The sequence below is a fragment of the Neopsephotus bourkii genome, unplaced genomic scaffold, assembly GCF_033783945.1.
Source record: "Neopsephotus bourkii isolate Nb327-2 ecotype Australia unplaced genomic scaffold, CSIRO-AGI_Nbou_v1 NB_1279, whole genome shotgun sequence".
NCBI lineage: Eukaryota > Metazoa > Chordata > Aves > Psittaciformes > Psittacidae > Neopsephotus > Neopsephotus bourkii.
In genome coordinates, this window is record NW_026901764.1 from 4777596 (window position 1) to 4795978 (window position 18383).

The following is an 18383-nucleotide window of genomic DNA, read 5'->3' on the forward strand; positions in this document are numbered from 1 at the left end:
CCCTCTGCCCCGTTCCCACCCTCAACCCCCGTTTCCCCGCAGGGGGCAGTGAGACCGGCGGGTGCCCGCAACCTCTGCGCTTCTCCGGCCCCAACCACCGCCGCCCGCAGAGCGCGCGCCACGCAGGGCCGCGTGCCAGCAGGCCCCCGCGTTGCAGTGGCGCGGCCGCTGTCCGCCAGGGGGCAGTCGCGCGGCTGGCCGGGATTGGCTGGCGAGGGCGGAATGATGTCGCGGCGGGTCCCGCCTCGCGCGGAGGTGGGCAGGCTAGGTCCCTGCGCGAGCGCTGCCCCGCCGGCGGTTACTTAGCAGTTGGGAGCGGGCGGTCACTGCGGCTCTCTGTGCCTGGGAGGCTCTGCCGCCGCGGAGTGCGACGCAGCCGCTTCTCGCCTCGCCATGTCTAAGGAAACGAAGAAGCCCTTCCGCCAGAGCATGACCGAGTGGCGGCAGTTCATCTACAACCCCAACAGCGGCGAGTTTCTGGGGCGCACGGCGAAGAGCTGGGGTAAGGGCTCTCGCGGGCGGGAAAGGGCGTGTGGCGAGCCGCCCCGGGGCCGCCGGCGAAGGCGAGGGGAGGCAGCGGACGGAGACGAGGCCCGGGGCGGGGGACGGGCAGCTGCAGCAGCAGGGCCCACGGGGGATGCGGGGGCCGCGGTGGCCAGGTGAGGCAGCTCGCGAGGCCGCGGCGCACGCGCCCCGGCAACGGTTACAACTGCCGCCGCCCGCCAGTCTATAAATAGCCCGGTGCTGTGGCAGCGGGAGGGCGGCAGCGCCGCGCGGAGCAGGTGGGGACCGGGGGAGGAAAAGCAGTTTGCGGGAGCGCGTCCCGAGCTGACTCACCCTCCCGCCTCAGTACGCAAATGCAGCGCGCGCGGCCGCAGGCTCCTCCTCCGCGATCCGCCGAGGGATGGGGGGGAGGGGGGCGCTCCGGGAGGGACTGCGGGGCCGCCGCGGTGCAGTGGTGACGGGCTTCCGCCGTGGAGGTGTGGGGCAGGCGCCCACACCGCGCTTATCTCTCCCGGTCGATGTCAGCCTGCGTGCATATCAATGCAGCTCCTCTTCTCCATCCATTTCGTACCCCTCACCCCCCTGCGCTTCCCAGCATCGCAGGAAATCGAGAATGAATGAGTGCGAATTGCCTTTGTACTTCTAGACGGTAGCTGCGGATCAGAAAAGGAAAGCAGAAAAACCCCACCCAAAACAACCAAAAAACCCCAAAAGTTTGAGCCCCAGTTCCAGATAATCTACAAGACTGATCGTTGTGGTCGTCGTGCGTCATCGTGCTAAATTTATTCCAATGAAAGGCTTCTGGGCCTTCTGTTTTTCTGAAGTGAAGCTTATAAGTGAAGGTTCTCCAGTAAAGCTTGTGCAGGAAGTGTTTGTTTTCCTATTTTCAGGTAGTCTTCCCACTGATTTTCCTCTGAGCTGTAAAGCATGTTATCATAATCTTGTTGCTTCCAATAAAAATATTTGGATTTTCTGAGTATGTTTTCTTATATTAAACAGTTGTATAAATGCTTAATGTTAGGATGTTTCTTCAGTCCTCATGAGACATATTTACTGACTTCAGAAAATGTAGCATCTCCTTCCAAAACTTGGACGTAGTTGGGATACTTAATAGTTGTGCTTACAAAACCAACAAGAATCTCAGCGTGGCATAAAGGAACAGGCCGATACATCCTTGGCCTTGACACAATCTCAGTGAATACTAATGTTGAAATAGTGAGGAGGAGCCTTAAGCAGACTATGCATGGGGTGTGCTTTCTTCACTGTGCCAATGTCTCCGGCCTGTCAAGAGAGGGCCCTAGCTCTGACATGAGTTCTTCTCCATTCAGATGGAAATAGGAGCTTGTGAGCTGCGCTGCCAGTTGAATAGCAAAGGAGAGGAAATTTCCACTGTGCTGTTCTCCAGTGATTTTCTGTAGAGGCAGGTTTCCTCAAGTGCGTGGGCTGGGTGTATGGGTCTGTGGATTGCAGAAGTCTGTTTGTCATGAATCTGATGAGAGCAGAGACTGTGGGCATGTTAGAAATAGCTTGTCACTTCTTTAAAAATGTGGAGATGCAACAACCTTCTCTGTTTTAAACCTATCTAGTAGGATATGTCAGCTTACAATGTTACCAGTCTGTGCTAGTCCAGTGCCAGTACTTGGAACTGGTATGACTTAGTTGGTAACTGAGTTTCAACAGCCAGCTCCCTTGATGATGCTTTTCCATATTGGGAAAGTTTGTACTCTCCAACGCTAATGATTCTGTGATTCTGTGTACAGGCTTAGATAGCAGTTTAAGTTGTTTTACTTAATTAATAAGTTTTCTTAAGTGGTTTTGCTAGTCATAATGTAGTTGGTGCTATATACCTTTTCCTTAGGCTGGACATAAAAAGGTAACTGTTCAGCAGCACTATAAGTTGTCTGTGTTTTTTGACAATATTTACTTGTCATGGCATTTTGTGATTAACATATTTGGCTTATTTAGTTTAACTATATATAAATTATGGTCTCTGTTCTGGGAGGTGATGTGTGGCTGTTTGATTTTTATTTTTTTGATTGCAGAACACTTATTGAGTGTCTGTTGGCATAGAAGAATATGCAGGGTTTGGTCTCCACTTCTGCAGTACTGCTTTGGAATTAGAGCAGTCTCACTAACTATTGTTCCTTTTCTGTTGCCAGTCTCCCCACTGAAAGGTAGGGAGGTAGAGAGGAGAGCTCTGGTTGCCAGTCTGCTGGGCTGTGGTGTCTCCAGGGGCAGCATGATAAGAATTCTATTGGCTCTGATTCTTCCATGCATATTTCTCTTGTCTCAAGACAGCTTCTTCACAGAAATAGGACAGAAGCAGTAGAGGAACTGTTAAATAATTAGTCACAGTATATGCATGTTTTGCTTTAGACTGAGACAGTCCTGGGGATTTACGTAAATTGTAACTGCAAGGCAGTGATTCTCTGTGAATGTGAGTGCTGTGGCACTGGAGTACTCATCTGCCATTCCTACATTAGGATTAGGTATGTTACCTTTTAGAATTTGGTAAAAAACCTTGTACCAAGACTCCTCTTGCTGTAAAAAAAATTGAGGGATTTTTACTTTACTTTTCACAGACTTGAGGGATAATTCAATTTGCATCTCATAAATCAGAACACCCTTCCCCATCCAAAATGAACACCCTTCCCCAACCACCGTACATTTAATTAACTGCCATAATCATTAGTTGTGTTAAAGAGGAGATAACTGGAAAAAACTGTTGACTACTTTTATTGGTGGTGTTTTCAGCAACAAGGCATAAAGGGTGCTAATAGTCTTCCCAGACCTAATGGGAAGGAGGATCAGTCCTGGGGTACTGATAAACACAGTGTTTATTAGGTAGGGAAAGGAAAAGAGTACTTGGAAGACTGCCATGTGGTGCCTTCCTATAATTAAAAGGATTAGTGTTTGGCTCTACCTGTAAAGGCAAGGTGCTGTGCCTGCCTAGAATTATAGCAAGAACAGAGTGAGATCATCATGAAAGTATTTTAATGGGATGCTCACTATGCACTCAAAAGCATGCATAATCTTACAAGATAGACAGTAAGATCACAGAAAAATACTATGTGCCAAAAACCCCCAATAGGCAAGACAGAATCTAGCAATACTTCATTTGTGATCACACTAGGTGTCATGTCAAGCCTATTTAAGCCCTTCTGTAAAGCTAGTTGTGTTCAAGTGCTCAAGGTAGATAGAGGTGGAATTGTCTTGAAGTACACAGGATTTCAGACCTACTGAATATTGTTTTGAATGCTCAGATGTATCCAGTGCACAAATATGTGCTTGAATTTAAACAAATGAACAAACAAACAAACAAAAAAGGCACCACCCCAAAAAAAAAAAAAAAAAGCCAACAGACCAAAACAGAACCAAAAAAAAACCCAAAACAAAAAAAACCCAACAAAACAAAACGAAGCAACATCAATAAAGCCTGACACCTTATTTTTAGGAGAGTTTTTCATAAGTCAGTGAATATATGGTCTTGTCAGTCATTGTAACAAAAAATTCAGTTTTGTTTCTGTTTCTTCTCCACTAAGTTGTTGCTGGGACATACAGTGCTGTCAAAGTTTTAACTGCTTTTCTAACTTGATTCTTCTGTGTTTGTTATCAGTGTTTTAAGCAGGATTTTGTTGTCATTTAGCTTTCTTCACAAGCAGTGTAATACTAAACATTCTGGCATTGCTGTCTGTGACTGCAGTAGAAGTACGTACACATCCAGGTTGTGAATTGGAGAGAGACACAGTGCCTTTCTCTTTTTTTTTATTGTGGCAGATGGACATTCCTGCACAGCCAGGAATATGACTGCAGTCAAAATCTTACTAAACTTCTCCATTATACTGCCTATCATCAGAAATGAGTATTTGAGAAATCAGTAGACTATTTTATGTTCCATGGCACAGATCTGTGAAGAAAGCAAGCTTGCCTTCTGTTGTTGCTCTGGTGGTACAGTAAGGATATATAGGGTTAGTTAGTTGGGTTAGTTAGTTAGTTAGTTTTGTATGTTGCAAATGCTTCATCATGACATTAAGCACTGGCTTTTGTGATTCTTTCGAAGTGTTGCATTAGACAGTTTTCATTGTCTCCTGAAGTGTTTATCATGTTACATGTGGAGCCCTGACTTACTATGAAATAAACTGTAACATAGGACCAAAGTTTTATTTATTTTTTTCCTGATGTCTTCCTTCCCTCTTTCTTCCTCTCCCTTCCCCTAAAGTCCCCCAGATTTGGAAAACAATAATTCTTAAGTGGCTAGGGAATAAAGTTGAAACATTAGTGATTATCTAACATGCATAGCTGTATTAGTTTAAGGCAAGGAAATCCATCTGCAGGTGAACCAAAAGTCCTTGGTGTTGCTGGCATTAGTGGCAGCCACTAGTGACATTACTTAAGTGTTTAAATCCCCCTAGTTAAAGATACAGAAGAATGATCATGCAGATGATAGGATCCATGCAGGAACCATAATGACAGCACCCTGTTTTCATTGTTGCAGGTAATGTTGAACAGTTACATGTCTGCTGTGAGAATGTTTATGTTCATACTTGTGTGTATCTACCTATGTGTTACATATAGGTATATACGCAAATCTGGTTTATCCCAGATTGACATGCTTTTTTGTCACTTTTATCATGTAAAGTTTGGAAAGCTTGTATTCATCGTGGAAATGATGGCCAGGTATCTGATATCTTGCATTCACCGGAGTCAGAAATTCTAATTTTCATAGTGGAGAAGTGTTTTAATCCCTGTAAATCAATGGCAGACTAATGATGGCACCAACATGTTGGTTCAGAAAAAGCAGTTTCCAGATTTGACTGTTGCTTTTCTGTGTGCTTAGGATATGAAGGGGTTTTGGTACTGTGATGGCTTGGGGAAAAAAAAAAAAAAGAAACCAAAGAAACCCCCAAAAAAACCCAGTGAAAAAGAAACCTGCAAACCAAAGCAAAACAAAAAAATTAACTTGGTAAATTGTAATGCAGTATTTTGGTTTTGGCAGTTTCTTTTTTTGTGTCAAAGGCTGAGAGACTTGAAGGGTTTGGTGTAACAAGATGTTCTGCAACAACTGAATTGAGTTGTATATTGGATGCAGTAGCTGTGCTTTTCTTGGAGAAACTGTGGAGGATAGTTTTCCACCGTTACTTGAGTACATCTTGTTTCCTCACAAGAAATCCAGTGTTATGTGAAATTATTTTGGCAGACCTTCTTGACAGGTTATGGCTTGTCCACTGTGATTAGCTTAGGATAATTAATACTAATAGGCTCACAAAGAGCAGCTTACTCAGCTTGGAGCTGTTGGAAGTTGCAGAGGAGTTTTTTTGTTGGGGTTTTTTTGTTGTTGTTGTTTTTTTTCCTTTTTAGTGTGGCAAAGGAGTATAAATGGGGTAGGTTAATAGTGTTCTTCAGCGCATTTACAAACATAGTTAAAATTTAAAGTAAAAATAACCTCTGTGTGTATGTAAGCACATGCACACTTTGCTGGACTGGGAGATGTTAATGGAGTTTCAAGATCGTGAATAGAAACAGTCTTCCTTGTTACTGCTTCAGCCCTGGTGGATAGGGTGTTGCTTGGAGGGGAAGAGGGTTGGACTAGATGATTGCCAGAAGTCCCATTTTAACCCTAGCAGTTTTGTGATTCTGTGACTCCGTAAGGGGGTGTTCACAGTGCAGTCTCCACCACAGAGTCCGTCACTATGTTTTAGACATTGGGGTCCCTTTTGTTTTCCCCAGAGACACTGGAGCCCCTCTTGTTTTCCCCTCTACTGGCATTCCCCCTGGTCATGAGGCCTCCCCAGGAACTGCCTACATGTAGCAGTTCTGCTCCACTGCAGCTCTTGGCAGAGAGGAGGAGCCCTGAAGCCCACTTCTCTGCTGAAGCAGAGAGGCTGTGTAGGTAGGTAGCCACATCTTGACTCAGGGAGGTGCAGCAGGCTTGGATTAGCTCTTTAGGGTACTTCAAAATGAGGTCCAAGGCCAATATTGCAGATGTTACAGTAATATTAGCCCAAAGCAGTACTATATCTAGGGCCATGTCTGCTTAGAAGTGCACCACTATGGGGCTGTGATGCCCATCAGGAGGCAGGGATTTTCTTTTTTTTTCTTTTTTTTTCTTTTTTTACCTGGTAAGTCAACATCATATTTTTGTACTTAAAATGCAGATGCATTCTGAAATAGCTAAATGAAAAAGTTTTCCCTTGTTTTTATGCTAATTGCCACAGAAGGTGCTTGTCTTGTTTTACATGTCAAACTCTTTTTTCTGTTCCATTGCAACTTATCAATGCATGTCTTGGTCACTTGACAGAAACTGTACTTTTAAAATAGCTTCATGAAAGTGTAGACAATAATTTATTAACTTGTAGGGATCAAGGTGAGAGCTGGCCATAGGTTTTGTAAGGGAGTTCATTTGTTTCTGTGATACCTTCTGATTAACACCCAATGTATTTTGGATCATTGTTCCATTTTGCATCTGATTTGCAATTTGAAATGGCTGGTATGCCAAATACAGATGCAACTTCTGCAGCAGCTTTTTTGATGAGGATTTCTACTGTTTGTTTTTATTTACTTTTTCAGCTTCTAAATAGCTTCTAAATAACCTTAGAAATAGTTTTTAATAGAGGTCTAGCTGTCTTGTTTATTATATATACTAAGCTTGTTCTTGTGTTCACGTACTTCATTACTTCTAATCACCATTTTGTATCGTACATCTCAGTGGTTCCCAAATGTATTTTAAATAGCTGAGTGCTTTCAAATTATTGCATATTCATAAGTATCTTTCTCAACATGTGAAACAAAGCTAAAATGCAACCAAATCCAGTAACATTCAGCTGGTTGCTGCAGAGAGCTTACAGCAAAGATAATTTGGGTACCATCTCATTATTTTAGTACACATACACTGATTTCTTCTGGGAGAAGTAACACAGGTACTTGACTCTTTAGCAGTTGTGGATTACTGGGGGTTGTAGTACACTAGAAAATATTTCAGTGCAAAATATGAGCATAGTTTCTGGGACAGGAGCCAGAGGTCAGGCTTCCTCCTGTCATCTTGCAGTGAACTGTCCACATCACTGGGGTACAATCATTTTTGCTTTTGATTTTTCCTTTCCTATGTAAGGATGAAAAACAGTGTACTTGGCTCTCTTATATAATCAAGTGTCAGTAGTAGAATGTTGCATAATGGTTTTGATGTGCTTTTCTTGACCCGAATTACATCTCTTTGGCTTCCTGATAGCAGCCTTATAGCTAGACTGTTTCATAAAACTTGAATTTGAGTCATTGTTCAATAATGTTTTTGAATCAGAAAGGTTTGAATATGCCTTTCTCACATTCTTTTTGACAATGTCTGAACATGTGTTCTTAAGTCTCAAGTGTTCAACTTTAAAAGAGAATCACATGCTTTTTTTTATATTAGTATTGTGTACTTGATCATTAAAACAATTGCCATTGTATCTTATATGTCTTTTATTCTTCCATCCATATAGTACATATGTTTCATCTTTAGTTGTGAACTGGCTCCAGGTAAACATAATTTTTAAAAGGTACTCTAATAGTAGTCATCAGTACATAACCTCAGAAGTTCTGAAAACAGCAAACAGTATGCTGTTAATTTTTTGCTTTAGTGAAATACACTAACATGGGTCCACAAGGGCCAAAAAAAACCCCAAATAATACAAGAATACAAAACCTTGTTTGAAAATGTAGTTACTAAATTTTTAGTTGAGCTGTCCCAAATTTTAAAAAGCTTTAAAATTAGGGTTATGCATCATACCTCTGCAGCTGATTTGAAGTACTGTCATCTCTAAAGTAAGATTTTAACTTTGGTCTTTTCAGTAAACAACTGATCTGTGTCTTTGGCCTGTCTGTTACCTTGTCTTTTGAGTAAACAACTGATCTGTGTCTACAGAGTGCAAGTCTATACATGCATCATGAAAAGAGGGGTGAGGAGTAGGGAGAGAACAGTGAAAAAATAGACAATCACAGGAAGTTTCCAAGCTGTTTTGCAAAGTAGCCTTCTTCCATAGCAATTTGTTGCAGATAAGTGATTAAGAGGTACAGTGTTGCAATAGGCTGTTCCTTTGAGGCCATTTCCTCAGGTTTTGAAGGTCTCTTCCTTAGGTAACTTTCAAGTTGAAGCGAGTACCATCTGTGTAGTTGGTAAATTCCAGGAATGTATCCAGGTCCTTGAGGTAGATTGGTAAAACAGGTGTTTGTGTTAGGCAAAGACTTCTGATAAGTCTGAACAGAAGGATTGGTCTACTTTAAAAACTATGCAGCAGAAAACTTTTCAGGTTGAGAAGTCTCTTGTAGGAGGATGTATGCGGGAATGAATGCTCTATGTGGAGCTCTCTCAAATATCAACTGTTACTAAAGCACCAATTGCTTCTGACCTGTTATGGATCCAGCATAATTATTTTTTCACTTCATTCTTTTGTCTTCCTTATGACTCCTTTTTTTCCAGATACAAAACCATAATTCCCTTAAACAAGGGAAACTCTTCTTTCTCTAATGGACTGTGGAGTCATCTTAGTTAACTTTCCTGTGTAGCTCAAAGACAGTTTTTAATGCTTCTCACTTGAAGATTTCAAAACGCCTTCTAAATTTTGAGAGCCAGAAAGTATGAATAAAATAGTTTTGCATGCATTATTTGTCACTGTGCAATACATATGTGTGCTAGAGGCATATTTGTTTATAACTACTATTAGGAGTGGGAGGGGGCTGGGAGAGCAGGGAGGCAAAACCAAACATATCTTGATTTTGAGCCCACTTTGATTTTCAAAATAGGTAATGGAATTAGCTGAAACAAAAATAGTAATTTTAGCTTTTTGTTTGCAGGTTTGATCTTGCTGTTCTATCTGGTATTTTATGGCTTCCTAGCAGCACTCTTCACATTCACAATGTGGGTTATGCTTCAGACACTGAGCAATGATATACCAAAATACCGTGACCGGATTTCCAGTCCAGGTAAGTGTGTTTATTTTTTCAAAAAATTCTGTCTTGTTTAACAGCTAAGTTTCAGCTGAGAGTTTGCTTAAATTATGAACTGCCTATGGGAAACTGTAATTATTATTAACTACTTACAGGCTTCAAAGAGTAACATTTGTCATTCAGTCAGCAGCTTTTTGGGCATATGTGCTAACGTTTGCTGTTTTTTCTCCTAAGTTCTTTTCAATTGAACGTCTCATGTATGTAGACTAATTTTACCTGTGCACCCACACAACATGCTGTTGTGTAAGTGGGATTATCATTTAATCATACTGCTTTAAAGAAAATATAAACCAGTTGTCTTGGATCAGGTAGAAGGCCACTTATGATTAGTATTACATATTTTGAAGAAAGTGCAGGAAGGCTGTACTATGAGGGTGATAGGCTCAAGAGTATGTAAGGGCTATGGTGTGAAGTCATTTCCAGAGTTTTCATTATAATATTGGATAGCTTTCAGCCAATGTGAAATGTCTGTGGATTCTGCAGGTTGATGACATATTATGTAGGAATCCACTGAAGGGAGAAGGTCCTGTGATGGGGCTTCTGATGAAGCTAAGTCCACATAACATGTAGCTGCCACTAAAAGTTGTGTATTGCTTCCTGGAGCTGGTGCTTCCTTTGTGTGCGTGCCCGTGTAGACCCACTGTTGGCTGCCGGTGCAAGGAGCTATATGTGACAGGAAAAAAAACACTTCAGAAATAAAAATGAATAATAAGGTGCTGGGTTTGATTCCCCCCTCTTCTCCCTAATTTTTTTTTTCCCTTTTTTTTTCCCTTTTTTTGTGGGTTGTTTTTTTTTTTTAGATACTAGTTTAAATATATCAAGAAAGTCTGCCATTATAGACGCTATTTTGCTATATCTTCATACTGGAAAAAAATAAAGATTTTGACTCCGACAGATTTGAAAGATGCTTCTCATAGTTCAACTACACCAAAGAGATTACTGTTTTCTAGTTACTGTTTCTGGAAAATGTGTTAGTATTTGACCTGTATGTGCAACTTAAATGATTGGGCCACCTGAAAATCTGGTATCTCGAATTTTAGAACAACTTGGCTTAGAGACCAAATTTATGTTTAAAACACAACAAAGCTAGATGGCTATGCAACATTAATGTTTTGGTAGAAGTTAGATGACAGTATTTTTTAAAATGCTTTTCCTTTTTTTTGAACTTCAGACTCTTAAAATTGGCCAGCATCTAGCAGCTGCGTCACACATGATACATGATCTTAACATGAGCAAGATGCAGTTGGGCCAATATGATAAATGCCTGTAGATTTGGAACAGAATTTATTCTGATATAGTGTTCAGACCTTCTTAAGCAAATGTCCTCTTATAAGGGATTTTTGAGGATTTGTGCTGGGGTTTTTTTATGGTTAAGAATGGGCTAAAGGTTGTAAATGATGTTATTATTATTTATAATAATAATTGTTAATATCATCATCATCATTGACAATCTGCTTTATGTAAAAAAAAAAGGGGGGGGTGAAAATGAAGGTGGCTTAGTTGGCCATTTCTCCCCATTTTCTTTGTGGTAGTCAGAACCTTGGTAGTGGAGGGTGCCTTGAGTAACTGACTTAATACTGGACTTGAGTGAATTGTTTTTCTCTTGTGCCTCTTGTAGTTCAGGGGATAACTGTTTTTAAATAAGTTATAAAGGGTCTTTGCTTAAAAAAGTATGTATGCCACAATTAGTTTTTAATGTAAGTATTCCTATAACATTTGTGAATTTTTTTTTAATTGTCTTTAATACTCATACATGAAAGTTAATAAAATTGCCTATTTGTGTTTTGATGTTTCTCTTTAACTCTGTCATTTTTCACTTGCAGTGAAACATGTCATGTTCCTGGCTGTAAAACTTTAAATTATAAAAAAAAATTCTCCACACACAACCTGGATGGCGTAGGTTAAAGGCTTTACTCTGGTGTTAAACATACTTGGAAATCTCACACTTGATTTCATAATTGATATTTGACTTGTATTTTTCACTGGGATATAATATTATCAATCGAATCCAGTTGATTTTAAAATGTGTTTTTTTAAAATCCTTCTTGGAATTGTAGGAATATGTAATCTGTTACAATCCTAGGTGTGATCCTGTGTTGAAGCTGCTAATTTTCTTCCTCTAGAAGAGCTCAAATCCTTCGTCTCACAGTCTATGCATCAGTCCTTCAAGTAGCTTTTTCTGTAGAATTTACACCATAGTCTTTAGACGTCCTGTGATCCACTGGAATTGGAGTAGTTCCTTCCTCGTAGGATGTTTGTGAAGTTTCCCTGAAGCAATAAATCTCTTAAAAATAATGTTTTGTTCATTGATGGCTAGTTTGTGTACTAGTTTAGGTTGTCATATTCACTTTGAAAAATGGCATTTAAATCTTTCATTTACAGTATAATTCTGTAGATAATAACAATCTCTTCTCCCTCAAGCTCCCTTAGTGTGTAAAACCCCTTGAGCATTTTTTCAGCCCTATTACTAATTATCTTGCATTTTGTTGAATGCCAGTTCAGCATGGAGCTCAGATGATGACTATAATGGTGCAAAGTAATTTGCAATCAGAAATGTTATTTGTAGTTTTATATGGACTCTCGGTCATAAAGACATTTAGTTATGGCTTGCCTGGAAATAATTTAACTGCTGTTAATGCAGAAAGGAGGCTTTATGATATATTTGCAATCCTATAAAAAAGGTAGAGTAAAAAAAAAGCATTAAATGATATCAGTTGTTTTCTTTAGAATTTAAAAAGATATTTGTCTGTGATAAATCTCTGGTATTGTTTATTATTTCCCAATTTCAAGTATTTGTAATAGTTTCTGCCTTTGGATGAGAAGCTTGGCCATTTCTGTAGGTGAATTCTGTAGGTGAATAGATCTGGGCTGCTTAATTGCACTTTTTATACACATTCCAAAAGCTTACTGTGATTGACTAACTACAGTAATGTCTTTAAGAATCCAACATTAAGAGAACTTACCCAACTTTATCTTCCCACTGTGGTCTTATCTTCTCAAATATTTGTTTTGTATAAACAAGGCCTAATATTATTTATTTATTCATTTATTTATTTATAATTTTGGGAGATGAGTTTTGTTTTGTTCCTTAAATTTTATTAATTTGGGAATCTAGGTTTTAATCGGTTTTGCCGGAGGATGGGAAGCTACATGGCAGCCTCAGCTGATGCTGTAATTGCAGCTTCTTCCCTTATGCCAAATTTGACATAGTTCAAACCATCTTAATATTCTAACTTAGAAGAAAACTAATCTGGTAAAAAATACTTTGTTGGTTGTCAGTTCTCAGCTATACTTGAAGAGACAGATGCATGGCTATTCGTCTGTTAATCACAACTGTAGGGGTTTTATCTGTTCTAATTATTTGTACTAAGAGTTACCCTAAGGTAGTGTGAATGAAGCAATCATATGGACTTTTTTGAAGGTTCAATCTCTTCTGCAGTATCTGGTGGTGCAGTGCTATTTCATCTGTTACTGCAGCTGTGATTACAGAAGCATTGGGTATCCCTGTCAGTGACAACTCCTGATGGTACAGGGTTGAATTTCTTAGCAGAGTATGCCTTTTGCTTTCACCTACTACTACTACTACAAAAAAAAAAAAAAAAAGAAGCCTAAGATTTAACTTTGTACTTTACCAATATCCTGGGAAGAGCAGTTCAGCTCTATCAAGGACCCATACTCCATGTCAGTGTCTGCATTTTTCATACTTCAACACGAGGCTGGACTTAAGCATTTGGTTATCTATGTCCTTGTTTCTCATCTGTCCTGGCTCCCTGGCTGTAGATAGTTCCTGTTGCTATACCTGCAGCCAGCAGCTGGATAAAGCCAGCCAGAGGCCAGCACTGAGCACATGGGGGGAACCCTGACTATTGCAGTGTCAGGTCATAGCAGTCTGAGGGGCAGCTCAAGTGTTCATAGTTACCACAGCCTAAGGCATACCCTTAATAAAGTTTTTGTATTCTCCATTAACAGATGGCATCTAAACTTTCTGTTAGAGGAGGACGAAAGGACTAGCAGCTAACCTGGCTTGTCTGTTTTGATTGAGATATCTTTCAAGCCATCCTTACGTATTATGAATTTAAAAAAAATTGTTTGTTTCTTGTGGGTTTCTGAGATAAATACAGTCACAGCCTCACTGTATATTACCTAAATCTTTGAAGGATAGCTTTAACTGGAGGTTTTCTGGGTGTGGTTTGGGGTATTTTTTCAATTATTAAGTTCATTTGTTAAATATGGAAATTGGGACATGAATCAGTGTAATTCTTTGATTGGAAGTGATTAAGTTGCTGATTTTGCTATTTCCAATCGGTTGGGTTTGGTTTGTGAATTACAGTTATATGGATTGAATTTAAGTATTAATTCATGTAATGATGATTTTGATAAGTGGCTTCAAACACAAAATCTCTTACAGTACTGTGGAATATAGGGGTAGCCTTGATGGTTTTTTACAGATAGGTATTTTCCAATTTATAGATATGATTTTTTTAGTCGATTAGAGTGGTATAGGGAAGAGAAACTGTTCAGTTCTTTACTTGCACTTTTTCTTTTTAAGGACTTATGATTTCACCAAAGCCAGACACTGCACTGGAATTTTACTTTAACAAGAGTGACGCCCAGTCATATGCAGAATATGTTGCTACACTTAGAAAATTCCTTGAATGTAAGTAAGTTACTGCAACTGCCCAAGTAATTCAGGAGTCTTAATGTTGAGTGCATTAGTTTCCTTTTTTGCTTGTAGCTACCAATTGCTAATGGAGGCTGGTTCAAGTTCAAACTTACTCTAGACATGTAAGTTATTAAAGTATATACATTATAGAAAAAGGTAGGTATAAATACCAGTATTAGACAGGAAGCCTGAGCATGAGGAATAGTGGAGAATTTTTGGTCCTTATAATACAGTGTTTCGGCAACATGGTTATTTAAATGCTACAGGATGTAGGAATCACATATGCTAAAAGAATTCAGTGTAAAATTACACAGGTCATTTATTTGGAGGCAAAGTTTATCAAGACTTAACTGATCTTAGTCTTCATCTAAATGGTTTAGTAAATAATTGAGAATCCTTTATTCTTAAGAACTTGTTTGCCTGTTAAAAAAAATGAGGCAAACAAAGATTAAATTAATTGCAGTTCATTAACTTTCACCCTGGCACACAGTATTTACAAACAGAAATACTAAAACATTGAATTTAGAACACGGAGAGAAGGTGACATAGGACAAGACTAAAGGATGGCAAAATCACTAGTTTAAGTCATACATTATTTTATATATGTGCCTATATGTACACTTAATCTAGTAATACACAAATCAGTTTAAATTGAGGAGGTGCTGTAAAATCTCACCTGTGCTCATGAGTTGCTCTGTTAGCTACACAAGCTACATACTTGAATCTATCTGTATTTGGAGTTCTAATGCCTACTAAAAGCTTCCATGAGCAGGCTTTTCTTTCAGAGCTTTGCCAAGTGTTCCTGGGAGGAATGCTGTATTTCATGATTACTTGCCTCTCCTGCAGTTCAGTGGGTTTTGGACTCTCCCATTAAGGATGAATTTTCCCATTTTACTGTGTTTATGCTTAACTGGTGGCAGGGTGTAAGAGGGGAACAAAATCACAAAACATGTTAAATGTAAATAGATGAGTGTTTGTGATGATGTGCTCTGTGTACTTGTGAGAACACAAGGAAGTGAGAAAAAATTTGGGGTGTTAGTATAATGTAAGTTGTACTACCTGATGTATATGTAGAGACAATTTATATTAGTCCTTGAAATACTTGAAGTTTTCCTTTATAAAGGAAATGTGCAAAGGGAAAACTGGTTTTGTTTCCAGGTAAAAAATTGAATGTTTATATTCTAATACAGTATTAGCTTAGAATACATAATTAGAGTTAGTTTATGTACAGAAATCAATAAAGTTTTGATTAATGATATGATTTGAAAAGCAGGACAGCATTATTTATTCTGTAGTGCTCTATTTATTCTTCCATTGAGTGCCACTTCTTGTTGGGCTTTGAAAAAGTATTTGTTAAGATGGATATGTGACATAGTGATCTGAAAATAGTCCTTTGAGAAAATTCCTACATAATTAACAACTATAAATTACATGCTTAAATAGGCTTTTGCAGGTTTTGGTTACTTGTATGCTTTATACCATTGATTTACAAGCTGTTTCTGTTTTATAGCATATGATGATTCAAAGCAATCCCAAAACATAAACTGTACACCAGGAAGGATTTTTGATCAGAATGATGTTGCTGTTAAAAAAGCATGTCGATTTAACCTCTCTGAGCTTGGCCAGTGCTCTGGAAAGGAAGATAAGACCTTTGGCTATTCTAAAGGAACTCCCTGCGTGCTTGTGAAAGTAAATAGAGTAAGTGCCTATTTGCTTATTATATATTCTTACACAGGTGCTCTCAACTACCACTGTATGAAAAATGACTGTAGAAAAGGACTGAAATATGTGCTCAGTTTGCTTCTCAAGATATTTATATTTCTGGAAGAGTGTAGTTTACGGAAATGTCTAGCAATTCATGTTTTTCAGAGAGTAAAACGGAGTGAACTTTTTAAGCATTCTAGTACTTACAAGTATTTATTTTTATTTGCATCAAAATATCCAAACCCCTTGTTTTAAGGAGTACAACTCAAGTTTTTGCTTACTGTTCTGTGTAACAGATTCTAAACCACTGTGCAGGTACATTGTGTTTTACTTTGTTCTTGAAATGTAGTTAGAATGTAATACATTCTGTAACTCCTAAACTACATAAGATAATGAAAACTTTACTGAGTAAGTATTTTACTTTTCAATGATATTACACATTACTTGAACTGCTAACTGGTTTTAGCTGGTAATGTTACATGCTGAATATAAAATGAGAAAATAATTAAGAAAATAATCCTTTCTGTGGGCACTGTAACTATTTGAGCTTATAACTTAACAATGATTTAGATCATAGTCCTAGTCTAAAACTGTGCTTCATTAGACGGATTTGCGCCCTGTATGAACTCTCTCATATTAAGTGGGGGGAAAACTCAAATTTGGTATGTAAAACTGGAAAGGGAAAGAGACTAACTATTTTAACTCTCTCTTTTAGATAATTGGGTTAAAGCCTGAAGGAGAACCACGTATACAGTGTGCATCTAAGGTCAGTTCTGAATGTAAGAAGTAAGCATGTAGTTAATTTTCCTTGTAATTAGAATGAAAGTAATTTATTTCACTCTTTTCCTTTCTTGTTAGACTTTGTATTTTATTTTCCTTGTTTTCAACTTGATGTATATCTAGTTTAGTGTCTTTAATTTCTTCAATGTGTTACAAAATACTTAGTTGTTGTTCTTTCATCTTTAGATGGATTTGAACTACCTGGCTTGCTTTAGAGTTGAGAAAAAAGCATACATGTTATTTGTGATCATACTTATTTATTTATTTATTTATTTGTTTGTTTGTTTATTGTGAGTTGCATTTTGTTTTCCCATTTCATAACCTGTATTTTTATTTTTTCTCCATGCTGCAAGTGCACCTTAGACAATTTTATAAATGATGGGTAAGACACAGTGTGGAAACTGTTACTGTTCAAGTAAAAGCTGCCTTCAAATCAAGTGTAAACTACTTATAATGACTAATCTATTTGCTGTGTACCAGTGGATTTACACAGACTGTTTTATGGCAACTATAATGATTGCTTTGACTTCTGCATATTTTTCCTAGACTGCTTGGGGAGCAGTGAAAACCTTGGTAAGTTAGTAGCTTGAGCAAGGGATGGAGTTGTGGCTCTTAGCTTGAGATGGCTGATAAAAATGTAGGCTGGGAAATTTCAGCAGTTAATGAGACGAATACTGTAAGTGTTCCTGCCTTCATCCTAGGTACCTGTAGTAGGCATAAGTTTTAATATTTGATTTTGGTGGAGTCTTTTTGGAAATTTTGATCTCCCCATGACAGTGTCGCAAGTAAGGGTGATTCTTTCTCTTATTTGAGACTGATTTCTTTATGTCCACTCTTAAAAATTGTTGTTCCACTGGAGGAATTATTTGTTTCTTTAGAATAAAGCAGGTTCGTTCTACTTTTATTAGTACTCTTTCTTCTTTGACTTCTCTAGTTTGTAATTTTTCGTAATGTGGCATCCCAGGCTGGTCAGAAGTTTGCCTCTAGCTGACTTATTGTTAATGACAAGGTTTTTCTATCTGTCATCATACTGAAAGTAGTAATGTTTCTTGAGGTGAATTTGCCATCTGTAATACAATGTGCCTTTATTTTACTAATTTTACTGTTTAGGTCTTTCTTTTGCTTACTTCCCAGTCTGTATCTGTAGATGTGATTTCTTGAAGTCCAGAGCTTTCAATTTCATGTTGCTATTTTTGCTGTCTACCCCAGAGTTTTTCATGATCATTTCAATGGGATCCAGTTCTCTGAAGTGTTCTGAACTACTTACAGCTTGGTGCCATCAGTGTACGAACATTATTTTACATCTCACAAGTCCTTATTGAGAACACTGAATAGAGTCCAGGACAGTCATCTTCATTCCTAACTAAACTTCCTTGTGATGTGTTGAGAACTAATGTTCAAGTCATTTAGAAAATATTGGTGATAATCCTGTTTTATGATGATTCTATTTCTTCAGATTTCTTATGTGGATGAGACAGTCTGTATGTGACAGTGGTAAAAGCTATACTAAGCAAATCAGATGATGCTTTTTTTTATCCTCTTAGTTGATTTCACTAGCAAAAGAATAATTTTGATAACAGCTTAGTTGATCTTGGTGGGGCCTTTTGTTACTTTTTTACCCTTGAGATACTTGCCAATAGACTGTATTGCATGTTATGGTATGTATTTCCTTGCATCCTCTTTCTTTAAATACAAGGTACTGCTTTTTTCCATATACAGTTAAAATTCTCTGATCTACATAGATGTGGTGGTT

General features: G+C 38.6%; 1 protein-coding gene across 2 annotated transcripts in view; it reads left to right on the top strand.

The window, feature by feature from the left end:
• Positions 1-211: 211 nt before the first annotated feature.
• The window catches only part of ATP1B3 (ATPase Na+/K+ transporting subunit beta 3), a 29139-nt gene continuing 10967 nt past the window's right edge, over positions 212-18383 (top strand). The window contains exons 1-6 of one of the 2 annotated variants that reach the window (XM_061365245.1): positions 212-502; positions 9331-9459; positions 14033-14140; positions 15657-15844; positions 16566-16616; positions 17177-17203. In XM_061365245.1, the coding sequence (XP_061221229.1) occupies positions 394-502; positions 9331-9459; positions 14033-14140; positions 15657-15844; positions 16566-16616; positions 17177-17203 (612 nt within the window). In that variant the 5' untranslated portion in view covers positions 212-393. The remainder of the gene's footprint in view (positions 503-9330; positions 9460-14032; positions 14141-15656; positions 15845-16565; positions 16617-17176; positions 17204-18383) is intronic. The other variant, XM_061365246.1, reaches the window with a different exon arrangement.